The sequence below is a fragment of the Dipodomys merriami genome, unplaced genomic scaffold (assembly GCF_024711535.1).
Source record: "Dipodomys merriami isolate MVZ:Mamm:240054 unplaced genomic scaffold, mDipMer1.0.p SCAF_2, whole genome shotgun sequence".
Classification (NCBI taxonomy): domain Eukaryota; kingdom Metazoa; phylum Chordata; class Mammalia; order Rodentia; family Heteromyidae; genus Dipodomys; species Dipodomys merriami.
This window is the reverse complement of record NW_027203381.1, coordinates 83,405,442-83,425,307: the sequence shown is the minus strand read 5'-3', so window position 1 is coordinate 83,425,307 and position 19,866 is coordinate 83,405,442. Positions and strand designations below refer to the sequence as shown.

Below are 19,866 nucleotides of genomic sequence, written 5' to 3'. Positions count from 1 at the left end.
AACAAGACAAAAGGTACAGAAATTAAAAACAGGGACAAAAGGGAAAAAACACAAAACGGGAAAAAGAAGGCTCAAATGATAGGGTGTTAGCTCTGAGCAAAAAGAGTTCAAAAATAGTAAGCCCTAGGACATTTTCTCTCTCTCTCTCTCTTCCCCCTCTCTTTCTCTTACAAACACAGAAAGAAAGAAAAGAAAGAAAGAAAGAAAGAAAGAAAGAAAGAAAGAAAGAAAGAAAGAAAGAAAGAAAGAAAGAAAGAAAGAAAGGAAGGAAGGAAGGAAGGAAGGAAGGAAGGAAGGAAGGAAGGAAGGAAGGAGGGAAGGAGAGAGAGAAAGGAAGGAAGGAAGGAAGAAAGGAAGGAAGGAAGGAAGGAAGGAGGGAGGGAAGGAAGGAAGGAAGGAAGAAAAGAAAAGAAGAAAGGAAGGAAGGAAGGAAGAAAAGAAAAGAAGGAAGGAAGGAAGGAAGGAAGAAAAGAAAAGAAGAAAGGAAGGAAGGAAGGAAGGAAGGAGGGAAGGAAGGAAGGAAGAAAAGAAAAGAAGAAAGGAAGGAAGGAAGAAAGGAAGGAAGGAAGGAAGGAAGGAAGGAAGGAAGGAAGGAAGGAAGGAAGAAAGAAAGAATATAAAATTTTCAGAAACAGGTAAAAATATGTTTGATTGACATTCAACAACTCGCTGTTGTAGGTGGCAAATGCTTTAATGCTTGACTAATAGAGAGCAGCGTGTTTCAGTACAATGGTGAGATTTAAAATTAGCCTTATAAAGATATATGGGAAATAGAAAGGCAGAACAGAGACAAACTAGGTGTTCACTGTGAGAAAAAGAACATGAGCCAAAATACAAAATGGAAATAGTTAGGTTGAGAAGATGGACCAGATACTTTAGAAATTTGAATATTGGGGAGCAAAAAAGAATTACATACTTTGAAAGGTTTTGAAATTTATTTTAAGGAATATAGCTTTTTGTCCTCCAGCTCAAGGAAGAAGAGAATTTTAAACAAAGTACAATGAATTCATTTATGCATCCAACCAGTATTTATTCAGTGCCTAGTGCCACATACTGTTCTAGTTCAGAACAGTAAATAAGACAATAAAATCATGCAAAAAACATTCTACTTATGTTTTACTACAATTTTTGAGTTTAGTGTTTGTGGGTCAGAGTTCAATGGTGCTGCAATAGCTAGTAATGAGGAGACAAAATATGAGCTAGGCTGTAGACATTTAAGACTCATGTAGAGGCAAGTGCAAAGGAATTTTAGATGAGTGGCAAAGGAAATAAAGATTAGGTGGCAGATATGCTTGAAAGATGTTTAAAAGTCTTCAAGGGGATGCATGTAACTGGGATTAAGGGATCTCCCAGGGAAAACAAGGTTGTTGATGTGGACAAATATCAAATCTTACAGTTCTTGACAGTCTGATCAGAGGTTTTAGAATCTGTCTAGATGGTCTTATAGACAGCAAAAAAAAAAAAAAAATCACACTCATATTGGTAAGTTAGAGGATCAGGGTAAAAAAATTAGAAAATATTTCTAAATATTTAGAAATAATTTCTATTATTTATTTCTAAATATTTAGGCCTAATGGCTCATACCTGTAATCCTAGCTATTCAGGAGGCTGAGATCTGAGCATCATGGTTCAAAGCCAGCCCAAGCAGGAAACGCCATAAGACTCTTAATTAACCACCAGAAAATCAGAAATGACTCTGTGGCTCAAGTAGCAGAGTGTTCACCTTGAGCTGAAGAACTCAGGGACAGCACCCAGGCCCAGAATTCAAGCCCCACAATGGACAAAAGAACAACAACAAAAAAAAAAAACAAAACAAAACAAAACAAAAGACCATTTAAGACATTACGGTTATATAGTAGGAATGATGAAAAGAATTTGGCCTTGAAAGTTGGGATGAATATGAAACATAAAGGAAGTGACTAGAAGTCCTGAATAAAAATGAAGTCAAATATTCAAAGCACCAATATTTTTCCAGGAGTAACAAGGGATGGGAATGGATAGGAAGGTTTAAGAAATACTGGGTTATAGAAGACAAAACATGAACATGTTCTGAATACCCACCTAAACATACTGAATTATCTAATAATGTATTAATATTTGACTGTGTTATTGATGTTGACTTGGGGACTATAACCTATCAATGTATGGATACATGAATGGAAGATTTCATCAGATTTTCATCAGATTCTCCTTAGGAATTTCTGAGTAGAGACTAATATATGGCAAAAAATTTAGTCAAGTGGGCCTTGAGTAATAATCCAGGTTATGAACATAAAGCTATGACATCACTAGGGCTTCTTGATATATACTGAAATACAAGCTTCTTGATGACTTGTATCCTGTGTAAGCTTCTTACTCAAAAATACTCCTAGCGACAGAAGGACTTATTTGTGTTGAAGGATTAATACTTTTTCTATCCTCCTACTGCACACAGCAATGTCAGTTAATAATTTCAGTGTCAAGGTGAAAACTGATACAAATTAAGAAATGTATCAAGTGTATACTCTAGGACAGTACCACGCCAGATGTGGTTCATAGGGTAGGTTAGAAGCCTGGGAAGAATGACTTATATTCCCATGTCACAGATGAGAACACAGGGTCCCAGAGAGGTGGGTGAACTTTCTATGGTCATGTGGCTAGTGATTGGATTTTATCTAAGGCCATTACTGTGGCTATAGGGTTCACCTTGAAACTGTGGATCCCGATCTGGAAGGGACAGACCTTGAAAAGTCCTTGCTTCCCATCCTGGCTCACTCTACAGTAAAACCAAGATGGAAATTAGGATCAATCTTATTTCAAGTGTGGATTCAAAAGCTACACTAAAGATCAAGCAAAACTCTGTCTTCTACACCCAGCAGGATCTGCTGTTTGAGCTTCCTCTGAGCAGTGAGAAGCTGGGCTTTTTTCTCTAGGTCACATTTCCTATTCACCTCCAGGCGTAAAACTGATGGGGGGGGGGGCAGTGCAAGTGAGTTACTCGGAAAATAAAAGCACTCAGCCCTAATGTGTTCCATCACATTCAACATGAGGCATTTTAATCATTTCTCCTGTGAAATGCAGCTAGTCTTCTCTCCCAACATACACAGGAGGCATTCCACTCAAATGTTTTGAGAAAGGTGAAGAAAAATATTTTCCTCAAGCAAACTGAGTCAATGGTAATCTACGAGGCAAACTAGATTATAAAAGCCCCCCACCCCACTCCCACACACCTGGCCCCAACCTTACTCAGAAAGGACATTTTCTTTTTCCCAGAAGGAAGGTGTACAATGGAGAACATTGAAAGTGCTTTGGATATTAACCAAAGCAGATCCATCTTCTTCCCTTTGATTCCAATACTGAGGACTGGCCTAGATGAGAGTCTCAAACTGAAATGAAGTTTTTATATTCTAATTTTATAGTTTTACTTTCTTTCAGTTTTTGCTTTTTAAGCTAAAAGTTCTCTCATTCTTGGTACAAAGCGGTTTTTGTTTTTTTCTTTTTTTTCTTCTTGCAAGTAATTAAAAACCAATTGTGTTTAAGCCTTTTGAGATACTCGGTTCTATGCAGTTTCACTCAGGATTTGGTTTCTAAAACCTCAAATTTAGCATCTCAAGGAAGAATAGTATCTATGACATGTTTGAAAAAAACGCTTTGAAATGAAGTGATGGGCATTTAAAAATAGAATTCAGAGAGCATCTCTTTTTCACTGGAGGAGGAGGAGTGACGCATCTACATCACGCTCTCAGAGCACTGCTGCAGTGATTCTGTTGAGTTTCAAATGGAGAGAGGAGCACAGCCACCACAAAAATGCAGGCAGTTTTCTCAAGTGGCCCATTCAAAATAGAATAAAAAATAACCAGACACCTTGCTGACAGGATGCCACTAGAGCCTTCTTTCCCTGCCCCCACCCCACGTGACCCTGAATCTTCTACTACACATCCCTAACCAGCATGGCTCCTGTCCAAATATTAGAGCTGTAATTCAGCATATGTCCTTCACCCATCTTGCTCAGGGTGATTACAATCAAATTTCAGATTTCAAGAACGTTCAAGAAGTTAGAGGAATATAGACTATGTGGAATTTTGTGGACTGGGACTTGAAGCTTACTGTTCTTCTTGTGTCAAAATTTAACTAATTACCTACAGATGAAATTTTAGAACGTAACCCAGTCCCTTACTAATTGCAGATGTTACTTCAGGAGTAAGAAATTCACATGTTTTTTTTTTAAAGGAAAATAGGTGAATAATTTTGAGATACATTTGAAAAGAGAATGAGTATTATCAAAATAGATTAGTCTGCAACTATGAAAACAGAACAATGAAACCTGCTGAAATTGTTTTGGAGAGAAGAGAAGGGAATGATAGAGGTGTTGAGACTGATTGAAATATATTGGAAATGTGTGGAAATGTAACAATGAGTCCTCCTATGTACAACTTATGATATAGGCTAATAAAGAATGGCTGAAGTGTATTTAAGGCTCAAAGTTAATAAATGTTTTGAAAAGCAGCTATTATCCAAACAAATCCATTTCATTAATCATTCAGAGAAGGAATTTTCTCTATTCAGTGCTCATCAAACACTACTGCTATGTTATGATTTGCTTAGTCATTTAAAAGTTTTGCTAAGTGGGCAGACAGTATCTCTACAATTTTCCAAATCAATTAAGTAGAGGCTTCAAACACCCTGTGGCATTCAAGAATATAGATCACCAGGTCCTCTTTCAAGGACTTACTGCCAAGCTACAAGGAAGATGGCCTGCTGACAGTTTGTCACCTGCAGAGAGCCACTTTACCGGGGACCAAGCCTGTATAAGTGCGAAGCCTGCCTCTGACAACAGTCAAGCAGACACCTTGCTCCAGACTGCTACACTAGGTTGGCTAAGACTTTGCCAGTTCTGTATCATAGCTAGACTTCTCTAGTGCCTAACCCTGCTTTCTACCTCTTTCACCGGTGTCAATTTCTACTAAATATCCTGCCCCATAAGCTTTATCTCTATCTCTGATTTCCAGAGAACACAATCTGCAATGTGTCAGTTTACCTTTCACTTCTTTCATTTTACCACATCTAAGGAAAATGCTAGGGTTTTTCCAGCTTGTGTAATTACCATAAGAGTACCCTTTCCAGCATTACTTTATTTTCTGAAAAGAAGGAACATACAGATTTCTTCCTGTAAATCTTACACGGTACGCATGATACATGTGCCACTTCATTCAAAATTTATTTTCTCTATGAAGACTGAACTAAACCTTGCTATGACATTCCAAATTTAACACCCCCTCAGACATGTAGTTATTCAATATTTTTGATTACTGAGGAACTTCCACACATGAGGCACAGGTGAAAAATACAGGGGAAAAGCTCCTATTCTTTAGAAATTTTCATTCTAGTGGTTGAGACAGAGAATAAATAGAATGGTGATTAATAGAGTCTGTGCCAGCTACTTTAAATCCACAAGTAGAAAAGGCTTAGTGCAAAGTCATACATTGTTAGACTTGAACAGTTACATATACATCACTTTCTCTGATAGTATGTTATCATTTTTATGTTATCATTCTTGTACTGGTAAAGAATACATCATATTAAATTTTGCAAAAATGGTATTACTTCTATGTTGTGAGTTTTAAATCTATGCTACTAACCCATATAGTAATTCTATCTTGGAGAAAAGCAGCCTAAGCCATTATAAACTAGAGTCAGACACAGCTGGCTGAGGCAGATGCTTTAGTGGGCAATATTATAAGCTTGCCAGGTTTTTTAAAATATGAAAGGGTTTTCTGTCTCATTAGTACTTTATGGTTGACCATCCACAAACACCTGGTGTTCAGGATTCCTCTTGCAAAAATATAACATATTTTTAACTCTAAAGGATATGTATGTGTACGTGTGTGTGTGTGTGTGTATATATATATATATATATACATATATATTATTCTTTGTTCAAAGGATACAAATCTAGAAAATCTATAAAGACACACAAATAAGAAAATCATTTCTTATATAGTTTGAGATGATAAATTGAAGTCAGGACCAACAGGGACTTAGGATCAGTGACAGTGGAAAGAGCTCATACCCAAGCTACTTTGTGCAGAGGAATCCTCTACTTATCCCATCAATAGAAAAATCAATACAAATGACAAGTTTTATTCAGAAAATAATTGGATACAAATTCACATTTCTTTTTCCTCTCATTCTGAAGGAGCACTTCATCTTTATTATGGCCAATACATGCATTACAAGACTACCACTAGCATAGTGTACTTATTCAAGTAGGTAGGGAGAAATAAGAAAAGACTTGGAGTTTGGAGAAACAGTTCAAATTCAGGTGCTAATTTATTAGCTTTCCAAAAACATAAACGGTCCCAAATTTATAAATTTTAGAATTTAAATTTGTAAAAAGGATATAAAAGCATTTACTTAAATAAATTTCAAAGTCAGTAAAAAAGCAGTAGTATTTTGTTGTTTTTCTGAAGTACTGAGGACTCGTGTTTGGCACTTCACAATCTGAACCTTTCCTTTAGTCCTTTTGTTTTTATCTCTTGAGACAGAGTCTCACTAACTTTGTCTGAGCTGGCCTTGAAATGTAATCTTCCTGCCTCCAACTTCTAAGTAGCTGGGAAAGTAAGACTTTATTTATTTATTTATTTATTTATTTATTTATTTATTTATTTATTTATTATGGACTTTGTGAAATATTTAATCAGTTTTAATGCTGCATTTCTCTTCGTTTTTGTTTCTTTTTTGTTTGTCTCTTTCTCCTGAGAAACCTTATGAAGTTAAGAAATAATTAAGTAGAAAAATTAAGATGTTACTATGGACTATAATAAAACAATTATTGACCATTGCCATTTGAGGGAGTTTCCTTGCTGCATGCATATGCATATGGCAGGTTCCTCTACCTCCATTCAGAGGTATAAGATCTCTCTTCAGAAACTGCCTTAAAATCATGAAGGAAGCATTTTAAAGTAAGCTGAAGATTACACAATGATCTGCAAATATAAGTTATTGCTACAAATGGAGTTTATTTCTTTGGATATAAGTATTAACATTATTTGTAATTTCAATTGATTAATAACTTCACTTACTTAAGAAATAGTTATTTAACATCTTGTTTCATATGAGGAAGAATATAAAAAGGCTCTTTATCCCCACTATAAAGGGATTCATGGGCCAGATATGAAAGCAGAAACATGGGTAGAAAAATGAAATATTCCATTTTGCCAACATGTACAGAACACTTTCTATGTGACAGTCTCATAATATTTCATATACAATATTCTCTTAATCCTTAGAAATTTCATGAAAAGATTAATACTTTCATTTAACAGATGAAGAATACAAGACATCAGATGTTTGGAAATGGGCTCAGTTTAGAATCTTAGTAAGTACTAATGTCAAGACACATACAACTGAACTATAAGTGTGCATATTCCATCTTAAGCTGGGTAGTAGCCACACACAAACACTTCACTAATAATTAGTAGTGAAATTAACAATGTCAAGATAGCAAAAGGCATAAAAAAACATCTTGGAGCAGGTTAAAGTTATCAAGATATTAGATCGAAGTCTGGTCCAAATTTAAGGATTCATACAAATTGAATAAAGACAAATAAGAATATATTACATTTGTACTTTTTTGAGTGTGCACAGTTATATACTTTATTGAAATATAATATACAGACAGAAAAAAAATGTCAAAGTCGAATCTGTAGATTTAAAATCTAAATGAGAGTATACTCCTATAGTGTATTTAAAAGAAACCTGTTTTAAAGCAATGTCTGACACCTATCCATAAGCCATTCTTAATATAATTTATTTTATTTCAAAGTATTACAATTTTAGTATCGTCTATAAACAAGATCAATCAATACTGGCCAATTTTAATGGAGAATAACTTGAAGTAGAATAATTTATGCCTTTCCATAATTAAACATGCCACTAGGAAAATAAATTATTTCAAGTTTGCATGAGCAACATTATGCTGATTTGTTGATTTTCCATAGTTTAGATAGAAGACTGTCTCATGCCTCTGGATTTTTATATTTGCCATAATTGTATATACCATTTTATATATAAGAAGCAGAACTTCAGAACTAAATTTTAGCTGATACATAAAATATTATTTGACAATGACGCTGAGATTTCCAACACAATATTGACTGCTTTTCAGTGTTCTGTATCCAATGAAACTTACCAAGCGATAGGTCTGAGCCTTTAAAACGTTGAGATCAATAAAGTTTTCTTCATTATCTGTCTCCTCTTCCTTAGGAAAATAAAAATATTTTAAATTATGCAAAATAATTTGAACATTCCAGCCTTTCTATACATAATATACTAAGCTCTACTAAGCTTTATTAAAAAACGAACCCAGTAAAATGTATTTATGAGCCTAATAAACATATGCATAAAGTATGGTACAATATTATTAACAACTCATATTTTCTTTGAAGTTCTGATCTTTAACAAGATCATTTTTGAAGTCACTGCAGAATAAAATAAAAAAGAGACAAAGGAAAGGAGATAATGCTGCAGAACATAAAACAGGAGGAAACAACCCCAAGTAGTATATTTGAAATAGATAGTAAGTTTATGAAAGTATTGAGCAGCATGACTAGAATGGACAAAAATGTGAGACTGACAAAAAAGTCTCACTTCAGAGACTAACAACAGTGATGTGTATTTCTTACATTTTTGTGCTTAAGCTTGATATGTAAATGGTTATACACACTCCTAGGTCCATGGGCCTTTAAATTTGTTTAGAAAGTTAATTCAAATGGATTCCAAACTTGTCCTGATCTGTACACCAACTGGTTGTGTGGAGTGTGGGTAGGAAGTGATCTCTGAGAGGCAATTTCCTCAATGTGCAGTAAAATGAAGCAAATATTATCAGCATGTAAAACCAAGCATGAGCTTTCCTCTTTCTTCAAATGTGTTTTGAGGCCAAGTGATAGTAGCTAAAGCAAATTTAAGAAGAATTTCTCATCATAAAAACATGATAATAGGGGCTGGAAGGTGGCTCAGTGGTAGAGAGCTTGCCTTGCATGCATGAGGCCCTGGGTTCGATTCCTCAGCACCACATAAGCAAAAAGAAAAAAGCTGGAAGTGGCGCTGTGGCTCAAGTGGTAGAGTACTAGCCTTGAGCTGAAGAGCTGAGGGCAGCGGCCAGGCCCAGAGTTCAGGCCCCACGACCAGACCCCCCCAAAAAAAACAAAAACAAAAAAATGATAATAAAGCTTATAGAACTTGCTCCTCAAGTAACAATACGATCATGCAAAGAAACAAGCACTAGCAATGAGTGTTGGCTGGTAAACACTTTCATGTAGCTGTAGAGTGCATGTAGCTGTAGAATGCATGTAGCTGTAGAGTGGTGGATTTGAAAGACAATGCTTCACTTCACAAATAGGTAGGGAAGTGGTTCTGAGATCAGTAGCATCAGTATCACTTGTAAACTAGTTAGAATGCAAACTCTAAGGTTCTATCTTTTCAGAAACTAAGATCTATTCAGAAAACTCTGTGAGGGCACTAAAGTAAGTGTATTTGTTTTCTTCCCTCCCCTACACTTTTATTATGTACAAGATATACAGATTATATGAATCAAAGAATTATTGAAAATAATTCAACTCAATAATTCAGAAGTCCCAAAAATTTCCTACCATTTCTTTGTCACCAATTTATACCTACTTAATTCTCTTAGTAGCAATTATTAAGAATATCATTTCAAAGAGTAGGTGGGAATATTTTGTATCATGACCAATATGTTTTTTTAAAAAAATAATGATCAATGTGTTCTGTTTTGATCTGCTAGTTTAAAACAAAAGATGATCTTCACATCCTTGGCGGGCTCCTATCACACTCTGGCAATAAAAGTAATATGGCACCATCAAAAAGCTTTTTAGCACTGACTCAGCTAAGCTCTCCTTAGCAAGAAAAAATGGGAGAAGTAAAAGGGCCTCTTGTACTGAGAGGATCTCTTGTAACACTATAATGACAATATGGAAGAAAAGAAAGAAAAAAATTGGGGAGGTATACTAGAAGAAGAAAGGAGCTAGGGAAGGCCTTCAAAGTTGGTGTCATGATGGCATAAGATCTTTCTTGCCTGATGGTTGGAAAAAAAATGTGTGAACAGGCTGCTTTCTACTTTGTGCCTTTACATTTATAAGCCCAGTAATACTGCTTTTAATTTATAATAATTCATTGAAAAAACTCAGCGATAGTTTTGACAAGCTCTGCAATGTGCTGACAGATTTTCTAGTCCTATCAACCTGGAGATACAACAGTAAGCAAAAATTAGGCCTGGTTTCTGCTCTCACATAATTTTTTTTTACCCCCACTGATGAGCAGAGATTTTTCATGCCTCCCCTAAATAGTGCTTTGAAGTTACATGTCTTCGAAGTTAAATGTTGGTGTACTAAAACTAGGTATCTGTCAATCAACTGTTAATAACAAATTGTTACTAAAGATAGAGGGAGCTGGGGTGTTGCTCAAGGAGCAAGCATGAGATCCTGGGCTCAGTCCCCAGTGTTGGGGGAGAAAATAAGACTACATGAGGGTATGTCAAGTAGAATAAATGAGTAAAAAAATGGCAAAACAAATGTTTACAAATACAAAGAATGAAGTATAAACTTCTTTAAATGTCCGAAACAATCCATCTGTTCTGTTCTATCCTCCAAGCTCTCCCCTGTCTCACTCAGAAGCTTTGTCCACAATTGTTCTGCCTCAGAATCCAGATCATGAAAAGCTCCTTTCTGTTGCCAGCTCTGTACATGCTGTATTAGTTTCTCTCTCTGCCCCCCTTCTCTCTCCCTCTCTCCTTTTTCCCTCTCCCTCTCCCTCTGTCTCTCTCTCTCTGTCTTTCTGTCTCTCTCTGTTTCTCTCTCTCTCTCTCTCTCTCTCTCTCTTTCTCTTTCTTTCTCTCTCTCCACAGTGAAAACAGGGGTTATACCATGGGGGAAGAACATCCAAAAGAAACAAAAAAAATTACATAGTACATTATAAGTACATTACAAACAACAGTAACAAAGATAAAACCTCTCGTGTCCCTATCTTGGGGTTCATTTAATAGAGTGTATATTTTGAAGACTACATACATTCAATCACAGCCTATATGCTTTTCCAGGAGTGTGGATCTCTATTTTTCTTATTTTTTATAGCAACATTTTTATTGTAACTAAGTGATAACACAAATTTCACAGTATTGTGAGATAGTGATACTTTGTTAAAGCCACATTCTAACCTTTATGGGGAAAATCGTCTTAATCATGGTCTATAAAGTTGATTAATTCTATGAGCTTTGACAATAAAGTTATTTCTTCCACATCGGGTGATATGTACATTTCTTTCCTTTTCCTTAGTGTCAGCTGCTCTCTCTTTCCCACTCATTCCCTCCCTCCCATCCCTGCCATTGAGTTGCTTAGTTCATTTTGATCTATGACCAGTGCAACTGATGGGTCCCACTGTTGTATGTTTTCCCGTTTCCCTCTGTTTCGGTGTCCTCCTCCTAGTTTCCCTCCGATGTGCACATATATATCATATATGTGGTCCACAGCATGGAGTCATTTAGTAATGATTCAACTGGATGAGTGGAGGTCCTTTGTTTCCCCAGTCTTGTTTACTTTGTTGTAGCTCCTTACATTTTGGATTAAACATCCACTAATCTGGAAGACCAGTCTCTTATTGACTTCTGCTATATAAAAAGAAGTGCATATACAATGAATGAGCACTTTTTTGCCTTGTCTTTTCAAATTTATCACTTTAAAAATATATCTTTTAAGTTGACTAGTTTTATAATGATTGTTTTCTTTTAATAGTGGAATCATCTTTTAACCTATGTTTATTATAACTGCTGATAAACTAAAATTTTGAAGAACTAGTGAGAGAGTAATAATGATCCTCCTATCCACTTAACTTTCATTCACACACTGATACTTTTCTTCTTTCACATATTCTACATAGTTGAGGTCATAATGACAAAGTATAAGTAATTCTCATGCCACCAAAGTTACTTTGTAAATAATTTGTAATAGGTATATAATATTTTCTTTGGATTCATTCTAAATTATGTAATAGTTATATTTTTAATATTTGGTGTTAAAATAATTGAGTAATTTACCCTAACTTATGTAGGTTATATACACAATCTATTTACTAACAAGTGATTTAAAAATCATCAAGCAATATTTTTCTGCTTTTTGTCAGCTGTGAGGCTTGAATTCAGGGCCTGGGGGCTTTCCCTCAACTTTTATTGCTCAAGGCACCACTTTTGAGCCACAGCTCCACTTCCAGTTTTTAGGTTATTAATTGGAGATGAGAGTCTCATGGACTTTTCTGCCAGGCTGGCTTTCAATTACAACTCTCAGATCTTAGCTCCTGAATTGCTAGAATGACAGGAGTGAGCCAAAAGGGCCAGATTAAAAAAAATAAATAAATAAAATCTTTAATTGGTTCATGACAGCAAAATACCATACACAGTTTTTTCTTCTATCTTGTCTTTTCCAGACCATGTGTATACTTTCTAAAGTACTACAGTCAGTCCATTTATAGTTCTGAGAAAGAATTATCCTGAGAAAAAAGACCTTTGTCTCTGTGTCTTATTAGTCTGGTTTGTTTGTTGTAGAGATTTGACCATTTAACAGTATAGCTTGGATAGGATGTTAAACAGGGAAAAGGTGCCCATAACACCAAACAGCTGAAATATTGGTTATTTTAAAACATTTAATAAAATTCCTGGAGTAGTCATCAAAATTTGAGACGCACAAAGAAATTTCTTAGAAATAAATGCTATTCATATGAGAATGTACTACTCCTAAGTTCTTGGGGGGGGGGTTGTTGCTGTTATTTGTTTCTGTTTTTGTTGTTATGAGAGTCTTGTTATGTAGCTCAGATTAATCTTGAAGTCAAAATCCTTCTACCTTAATCCTAGATGTTGAAATTACAGACCATTACACTATGATTAGTCATAAAGACAATTCTTGTGTGCTAGATTCTTTGTCAGGCATAGTTTATTCAAGAAATGACTGACCTTGTTAACAAAATACTTACTCACATAACTAATATTATACAATTACTTTTGTAGTTTAAGAACCTCTGCTGAAACTCATTAGAGAATATCAATATTAATTTACTTAAAAGCCTAAAGAACTCACAATTGATAGTGTCCTTAAAAGCTTCTATCTTTTCAAAACAATGAAATAAAATGCATTCCAGAAAATAGAAGTCCACAGAAATTCTGAGAAGGGAAGAAAACCAAAGATAGAAAAGAAAAGGAAGTTCAGCAACATACATACCACAAATTCTTCATCCAATTTACTTAATGTTAACTCTGCATCATCTTCTCCAACAGCCTCCTCTTCTAATTCTTCCACTGGGTAAGCTGGCCTAAAATGAGAGAGCTTAGTATGAGAGTTTTAACAAATTTTAGTAAGATGAAGGAAGTATAGTGAGAAAATTAAAAATCACTTCTACATCATATCTTGTCCCTTTTGCTCCTTTCCTTCAATCTCTATTACAATTTCATGTATTCTTCCTGAAACATACTGTGTAAAAAAAATAAAACTGTTTATCTCCAAATACAAAGAAAAAATTCACAACTATGATACTTTGCAATCTTTGATGCAATACACGTTCTGCACCAATATACAACACTTAAGTACATATGTTTTTCTCATTTTCTCCACACATCTGCACTATATTTTATTGATTAACAATACTACAATAATCCTGGAGGCCTATGAAAAAAATTAATGTTCTTTCTAGTTTCTGTCCAAGACAACATTGAAAAGATCATCTTTGTATATTTATCATTATGTATACCATTTAGATTAAATTTGTGCAAGTGGAATAGTTAGATCAGCAACTTTCTACAAATTATCGCTTTGCTAGAATTGGCCTGCAAAATATTACCCTAATTTACACTCGCAACAATCCTAAAAAAGAGTATCTCTATGTCTATACATTCAGCAATATGATGTACACATTAATCTTTGCCAATTAAACAAGTGAAGAAATTTCATTCCTGTTTTTTTAACTGAATTTCTTTAGGATGAGAGTGGCTGAACAGCTTTTCTAATTTAATTGGTTACTCATTTCCATTTCGGTGAAATGCCCAATTATGCTCTTTGCCCTTTGGCTTTTTATAAATTAAGAAAATTTATGCTCTGCTTGATCTCTATTAAAAATATCTTACCTAGTTTATTACTTACAATCCTGGCTACTAAAAATAGTTTAATCTTATCAAATAGATATGGCAACATTTTCTTGCACAGATCTGACATTTATCATATATATAAAGCTTTTCCTCATACAATATTTACTATCACCTTCCAGTATTTTAGTATTTCTATAGGGTTTTTTCTTTACATTTTTATCTTTGATCAACTTGAAGCTTCTTTATATACAGGTAATGAGCTTGATTCTTGTTTCCAAAATCTAATTAGAGTTCCTAACACAATCAGTTCTCTGTGAATTCACCCAACTTCTTTAAACACTTTCAACAAGTTTTATTTTTCTGTTTTCATAATACATATTAAGTACTTCCACTATACCAAAATATCGTTAAGAATAAACATCCTAATTACATTAGTCACATAATTTTCTCAAAAGCAGTGTTCTATAATTTTTTTATTTGTTATGTGATTACTAGTAAACATGCAACGTTTGCATAATTTACAATTATATATTTGGTGTATTCTCTAAGTTCTGTCACTTTTCAGCTTTCCTCCATCTTCTTTCCCAGATAAATACAGTCCTTATAAATTATGCAAGTCATAATACACAAACCAGGAAGAAAATATGTGTAGCACAAAGAAAGGGCAAAATCAAATAGTGACTGAGGTACTAATAACTTCTGATGAAGTTAAAACATACAGAACTAGAGATTTAGTAACTTAAAATATGCCAAACAGCTTCATATTCCATAACTTATGTTTTCTTGAAATCTAATAAAAAAGTATTGTGATTGTGTTGTCATTCTGTATACTGTTCTAGTGGATATGTTTGGATTGGTGTGAGTAAAATGGCTGTTTTACCTTAAAACAACTCAACCTTAACACAACTCAAAAATAACCTAATTCAACTCAATAATAACCTAAATCAAGGAAGTTTTTATATTAAAAAATATAAATATATATTACAATTTATCAGGGCTATTTCTACCAAAATTATCTTTAATCCAAAAAATGCTGCTTAGTCATTTGTGTGGTATATTACACATTCTATCAATCTTAATGTATGAAATATGAAAATAATATAATTTCTAATTATAAACTGCATAAATTTTCTGATTTTTTTCTTGATCTGTACGCTCAACATCTACATATATGATATACCATATGCTCTAGTATAGCATATGTTAAGGTACACCAATTGCCACAGTATACATATGATGATTAAAGTAAGAAAGTCTGTGAATAAATTATTTTAATGCCATAGGAAAAATACAATATAATACTAAAGACATAAACAGAGTACTTTCAGTTCACATAATGAAACAATAAACAACATCTAGAAGTGTTAGGTAGCTTCTTAGTATTATGGTTACACAGCCTAAAGCAGAGAAAAATCCCATTTTTAGCACTATATGAATTTCCATTTTTTCCCAAATACAGAGCTATCAGTCACTTCTATGCATATGCTATGGTTGTTTGTATAAATAAATCCATGTACCAAGAGAATTTTAATAAATTTTCTTAAATTTACAAAGATATACAGTCACAGTTAAACCTTTATAGCTACAGAATGAATACAGAAGGGGCACAATAATATCTAATATTACTTTATTCCTGGTTTTGAAGAAAGACATTCTAATTTCATCTGTACTGACCTTTCTTAACCTCCTATGGCACTTTCAGTTTGGAACAACCAATTACTATCCGTTCAATTAAACAGCATTGCTCCTCAGAGGAAAAGGCATGTACATAAAATTATACTAGGTTGGATAATAGTTACCTTTTCCAGGTAAAGCCAATATATTTTAGTGCTTCTTCGGCCAAACAATCCAAAACATAGCATACATGCTCTCCATAACCTGACTTTAATTTTGAAGGGGGAAAGTCTGCAGTTCTCCCCTGAAACAAACAAACAATTAACAGGAAATTATCTTGTTATTTTCTAAATATCAAAATTGTTAACATTTTAAGCAAAATATTTGTAACAATTTTTTCAACAAATTTTTGGATAATTTTTTGTTTAAAAATACTCTGCAATACATATATCACCTTTCTATTTTTAAAATAGTTTAACTGTAATTACATTGTTCCTTATAATTATTAAAGCTTTTCTTTCAAACTATAGATAGAAAATTGAGAAAAACTAAGATATTTTATTGTTAAAATTACCAAATTAACAGGCAATAAATAATATCATAGCAGCAGAAAAAAAACCCATTGATCTTATTAGGATAAAAAGAAAATCAGTAGAACTGCAGGTATGATCATGTATTGTTGAACCAAGTATGTGAAGGACAGAGTCATCTGTCAAAAATTAATAATGTGTGCCCAAAATATCTCACTGCCAGTCTTCTGGAAAAACAAAAATGAAAACAACTGTTTTTCTAGGTTATCAGAGTTCTCTTTAAAAACATAAAGTATTATACACATAAACTGACATGCTGAATTGAAATCCCTTTGTACAACTATTTAAAGATAATGAAAAAGAAATTTAAAGAAATACAGAGTTTCAATGATAGTTTTTAATCATACTTTTAGAGAAGAGATTGATACCCATAAATTTACCCCCTAAGACTTAACAAGAAAAATATCATTACTTTGGGCCATAAAGAATACATACTAAGCATTTGAGAAGTGGCATTAGTGTTATAATATCAAGCATACTGAGGTTTTACTTGAAAACACATTCAGAGGTAATTATTTACATATATACATATTCATAAAAAGAGTCATCTAACATTTGTTGGCTTCAGAACATGTAAAAAGAAGAGTGTTTACACTTACAAATGATCGAAGCTCAGATAATATGCTAGATATTGTTGCATTAGGGTCATCATACTCTTGAGGCTGCTCAAAGGGATGTCCAGTTTTGTTAATCAGCCAAGCAGCAATAGTGCAAAACATGTAGAACTGTTCACCAGGGTTTGTAGGCAGGGCAAAATAGTGTCTGTTCCAAAACAAGGGGGCAGAAGGGAATGGTTAATTGTACAAGTAAGTCAAAAACTCATGAGGCCAAATCAAAATATGCTTGACAACTTGTTTTTTCCCTGTCAAATCATCTTCAAATTAAAAGACATCAATAACTCACTCTGAAGTTTCAGTAATCCACAGTGCTCACATTAAATTTTGAATCAGCAGGAATAGAGTAACTGCTATTGTAAATTAGATCAGAGACTTAATCCTTAGGAAAGGTAATGCATGTTAGAAAACAAAGCATGTAAAACTTTTGCAAAATCACTTAAGTGATTAATAATAGATGAGTAATTCCTCTCAAATAGTGATTTAGAACTAGGAGAGGCGTACAATGAAACACAAGAAAATTTAAAAAAATTATTCACTATGTATTTCTGTTGCTATTAGCAATGTTAAACAGTTGTTTTCATTTTAGCCACATATTCAAATCAATGAAGGCCATAAAAATACTGCTTTTTGGCCACACATAACTACTTTCCTCATCAATGGATAAAATAGTAACTTCTTTAGTGGAACTCTACTATATGTATATGTCAAAAAATTCCTACCTAAATAGAATTAAGAATCTGTTACATCCTCAGTCCAACAAAACATTTAATGTTTATCCTCTGCTCTACCAAAAATACTCCAATAAAAATCAATATGGTACATGATAGAAATAAAACTTGTGAGTAATACCATTCTGGTCAGTTTAATCAAATATCTTATTTTGGGTTTTTTTGAATAACTGTTACGTTTATAATGTGTTTAGGTTAATAGAAGCATTGTGCTATGGTTAATTCAGAATTCACTGGTATATTTCAAGTTTCCCCAACTTTTCTACAGATAAGTGTAAATGTTCTAGAAAGAAAGAAAGAAAAAAGGCCATGCAAATCCTTCCAGATATGTGCATAAAACACTTCCAAAGAGCCAACAACTCATTTTTTCCTTATCAACTGCTACTCTTCAAAGGCAGAGGAATAGATACTGATAGATATTGAAGATCAAGACAGTGGCTCTCAAACACTATGTGCGTTACTCAGAAGACTTGATTACACAGACTGCTGGCACAACCCATAGATTTTAGAAAAGGTAAGAGTTGAGCCAGGGCCTGAGAAATTTCTAAATTTCTAGGTGATGCTGGTGTTGTTTTGTAACTATACTATGAGAACCATTAAACTGGATATCTCCATACAAACCCATGGCTCAAAGTACATGGCTCAACTCCCTAGGAAATAGTACAGGAATATGAGCAGAAGCCTTACGGACACTTGCAAAATAGAATCCAATTTTATTAGCACTACAGGAATGTCAGTTGTTTACATTATCATGACCAATACAACATTCCTATCATAGATCAAGTTGAACTGCTTTTCCCCCTAACTTTTTCCTAGTATGGGCTAAATATGGATCTTTCAAAGAAAGCCTACAAATCTTTTCATTCAAGCTACTGACAGAAAGCAGAGGAATGAGATCAGGGAGATTTATTTGGAGTTACCTGCCGACATTAAAAGAAAGTTCTCTAATTCGCAATCTTCATTGTTTTACCGAACAACACAACGTGTTAAAGTTAAGAAAAAGCGATGCATTTTATTTATCTGGCCATCACTAAGTTACAGTGATGAGGCAGTGCTACTTGTCAACTGCGTTCTACCACTCCGAAGGCACCGCCTTTGGGATATTGGGAGTTCCAAGGGTTGTCATTTCGTGTGTGCTGGTTTCCACTTCTCTGCTCCTAAGAGTGCTGTTATTTCAGAGCAGAAGTCTACCCTAGCAATTAGTTCACGAGTGGACCGTTTATAAAGTGCCCCGCGGCAAGCCAGCTAAAGAAAGTCTAGCAGAAGGACCAGGAAGCCTAGAACTCGCTCTACACCGTGCTCCCGGACGGGTGCGCGGTGCTCTCCACACGGTCTCTGGGCCTTCTCCTTCCCCGGTCTGCGTTTGGTGAGGGTGCGCGCGCGCTCTCCAGCGGGGCCGGCGGGCCTTGCCTTCCTCTCCGCACTTTCCAAACTTTCCGACTTTCTCGGCCTGAGTGTGAGCACCACAAGTTCCGCGAGCTCCCGGGGGCGCCCGGCGGAGCCCGCGGCGCACGGCCCTTCCCCGGGGGCAGCCATCAGGCAGGCCGGGCCGGGCGGCTCCGCGCTCCGTGTCCCCAGCCTGGCCCGAGCCCGGCCGGGCCCCGGCGGGCGCTCGAGGGCGAGGTGCACCCACCTGGATGGGGGCTTCAGGTTGTTCTTCCGGAGGAGCTCCTCCTCGTAGCAGAGCAGCTTCAGCTTCTCCACCAAGTCCTCCATCACCACGAACATGTGGTAGGCCGCGCCGGGCCCTCGCTCCACGCCCGCCTCCCCTGCCCCGTCGCCGCGAGACCGCGACACCCCATCTTCCAACCCCGACGGTGAGACCACTGCTGCGGCGGCAGCCATGGCCGGGCGGACAGGAGTACGACGAGAGGAGGGCTCGGGCCCACAGGAGCTCCACGGCCTAAGCCGCTGGCGCCGAGGCAGCCAGGACCGCGGCGACCCGTTACCAGGCGACCGCAGGGCAACCGGTCACCACGGAAACTAGACTCCGCCTCCTTCCCTCTCAGGATCTCCGCAAACCTCCCTCCAACCAGGGTGGGGTACCTGCGTGACGTCATCTTGTGCCCGCCCCTTGCCTCTCCTCCGAGGAAGTGTGAGTGGCCCCGCCCTTCGTGGGGGCGTGGCGTCTCGCCTTCTGCGACCCGATTCGACGGCAGCATCTCCACTGCTGCCGGAAGGCGGGGCTCGGGGTTAGG

General features: G+C 35.8%; 1 protein-coding gene across 2 annotated transcripts in view; it reads right to left on the bottom strand.

Annotated features, from left to right (window-relative positions):
• Positions 1-19,645, bottom strand: part of Ift57 (intraflagellar transport 57) — a 56,030-nt gene extending 36,385 nt beyond the window's left edge. The window contains exons 1-5 of one of the 2 annotated variants that reach the window (XM_070030296.1): positions 19,302-19,645; positions 16,923-17,085; positions 15,919-16,037; positions 13,260-13,350; positions 8,171-8,239 (exon numbers count right to left, since the gene is read on the bottom strand). In XM_070030296.1, coding sequence (XP_069886397.1) covers positions 8,171-8,239; positions 13,260-13,350; positions 15,919-16,037; positions 16,923-17,085; positions 19,302-19,513 — 654 coding nt within the window. In that variant the 5' untranslated portion in view covers positions 19,514-19,645. The remainder of the gene's footprint in view (positions 1-8,170; positions 8,240-13,259; positions 13,351-15,918; positions 16,038-16,922; positions 17,086-19,301) is intronic. The other variant, XM_070030295.1, reaches the window with a different exon arrangement.
• Positions 19,646-19,866: the final 221 nt, after the last annotated feature.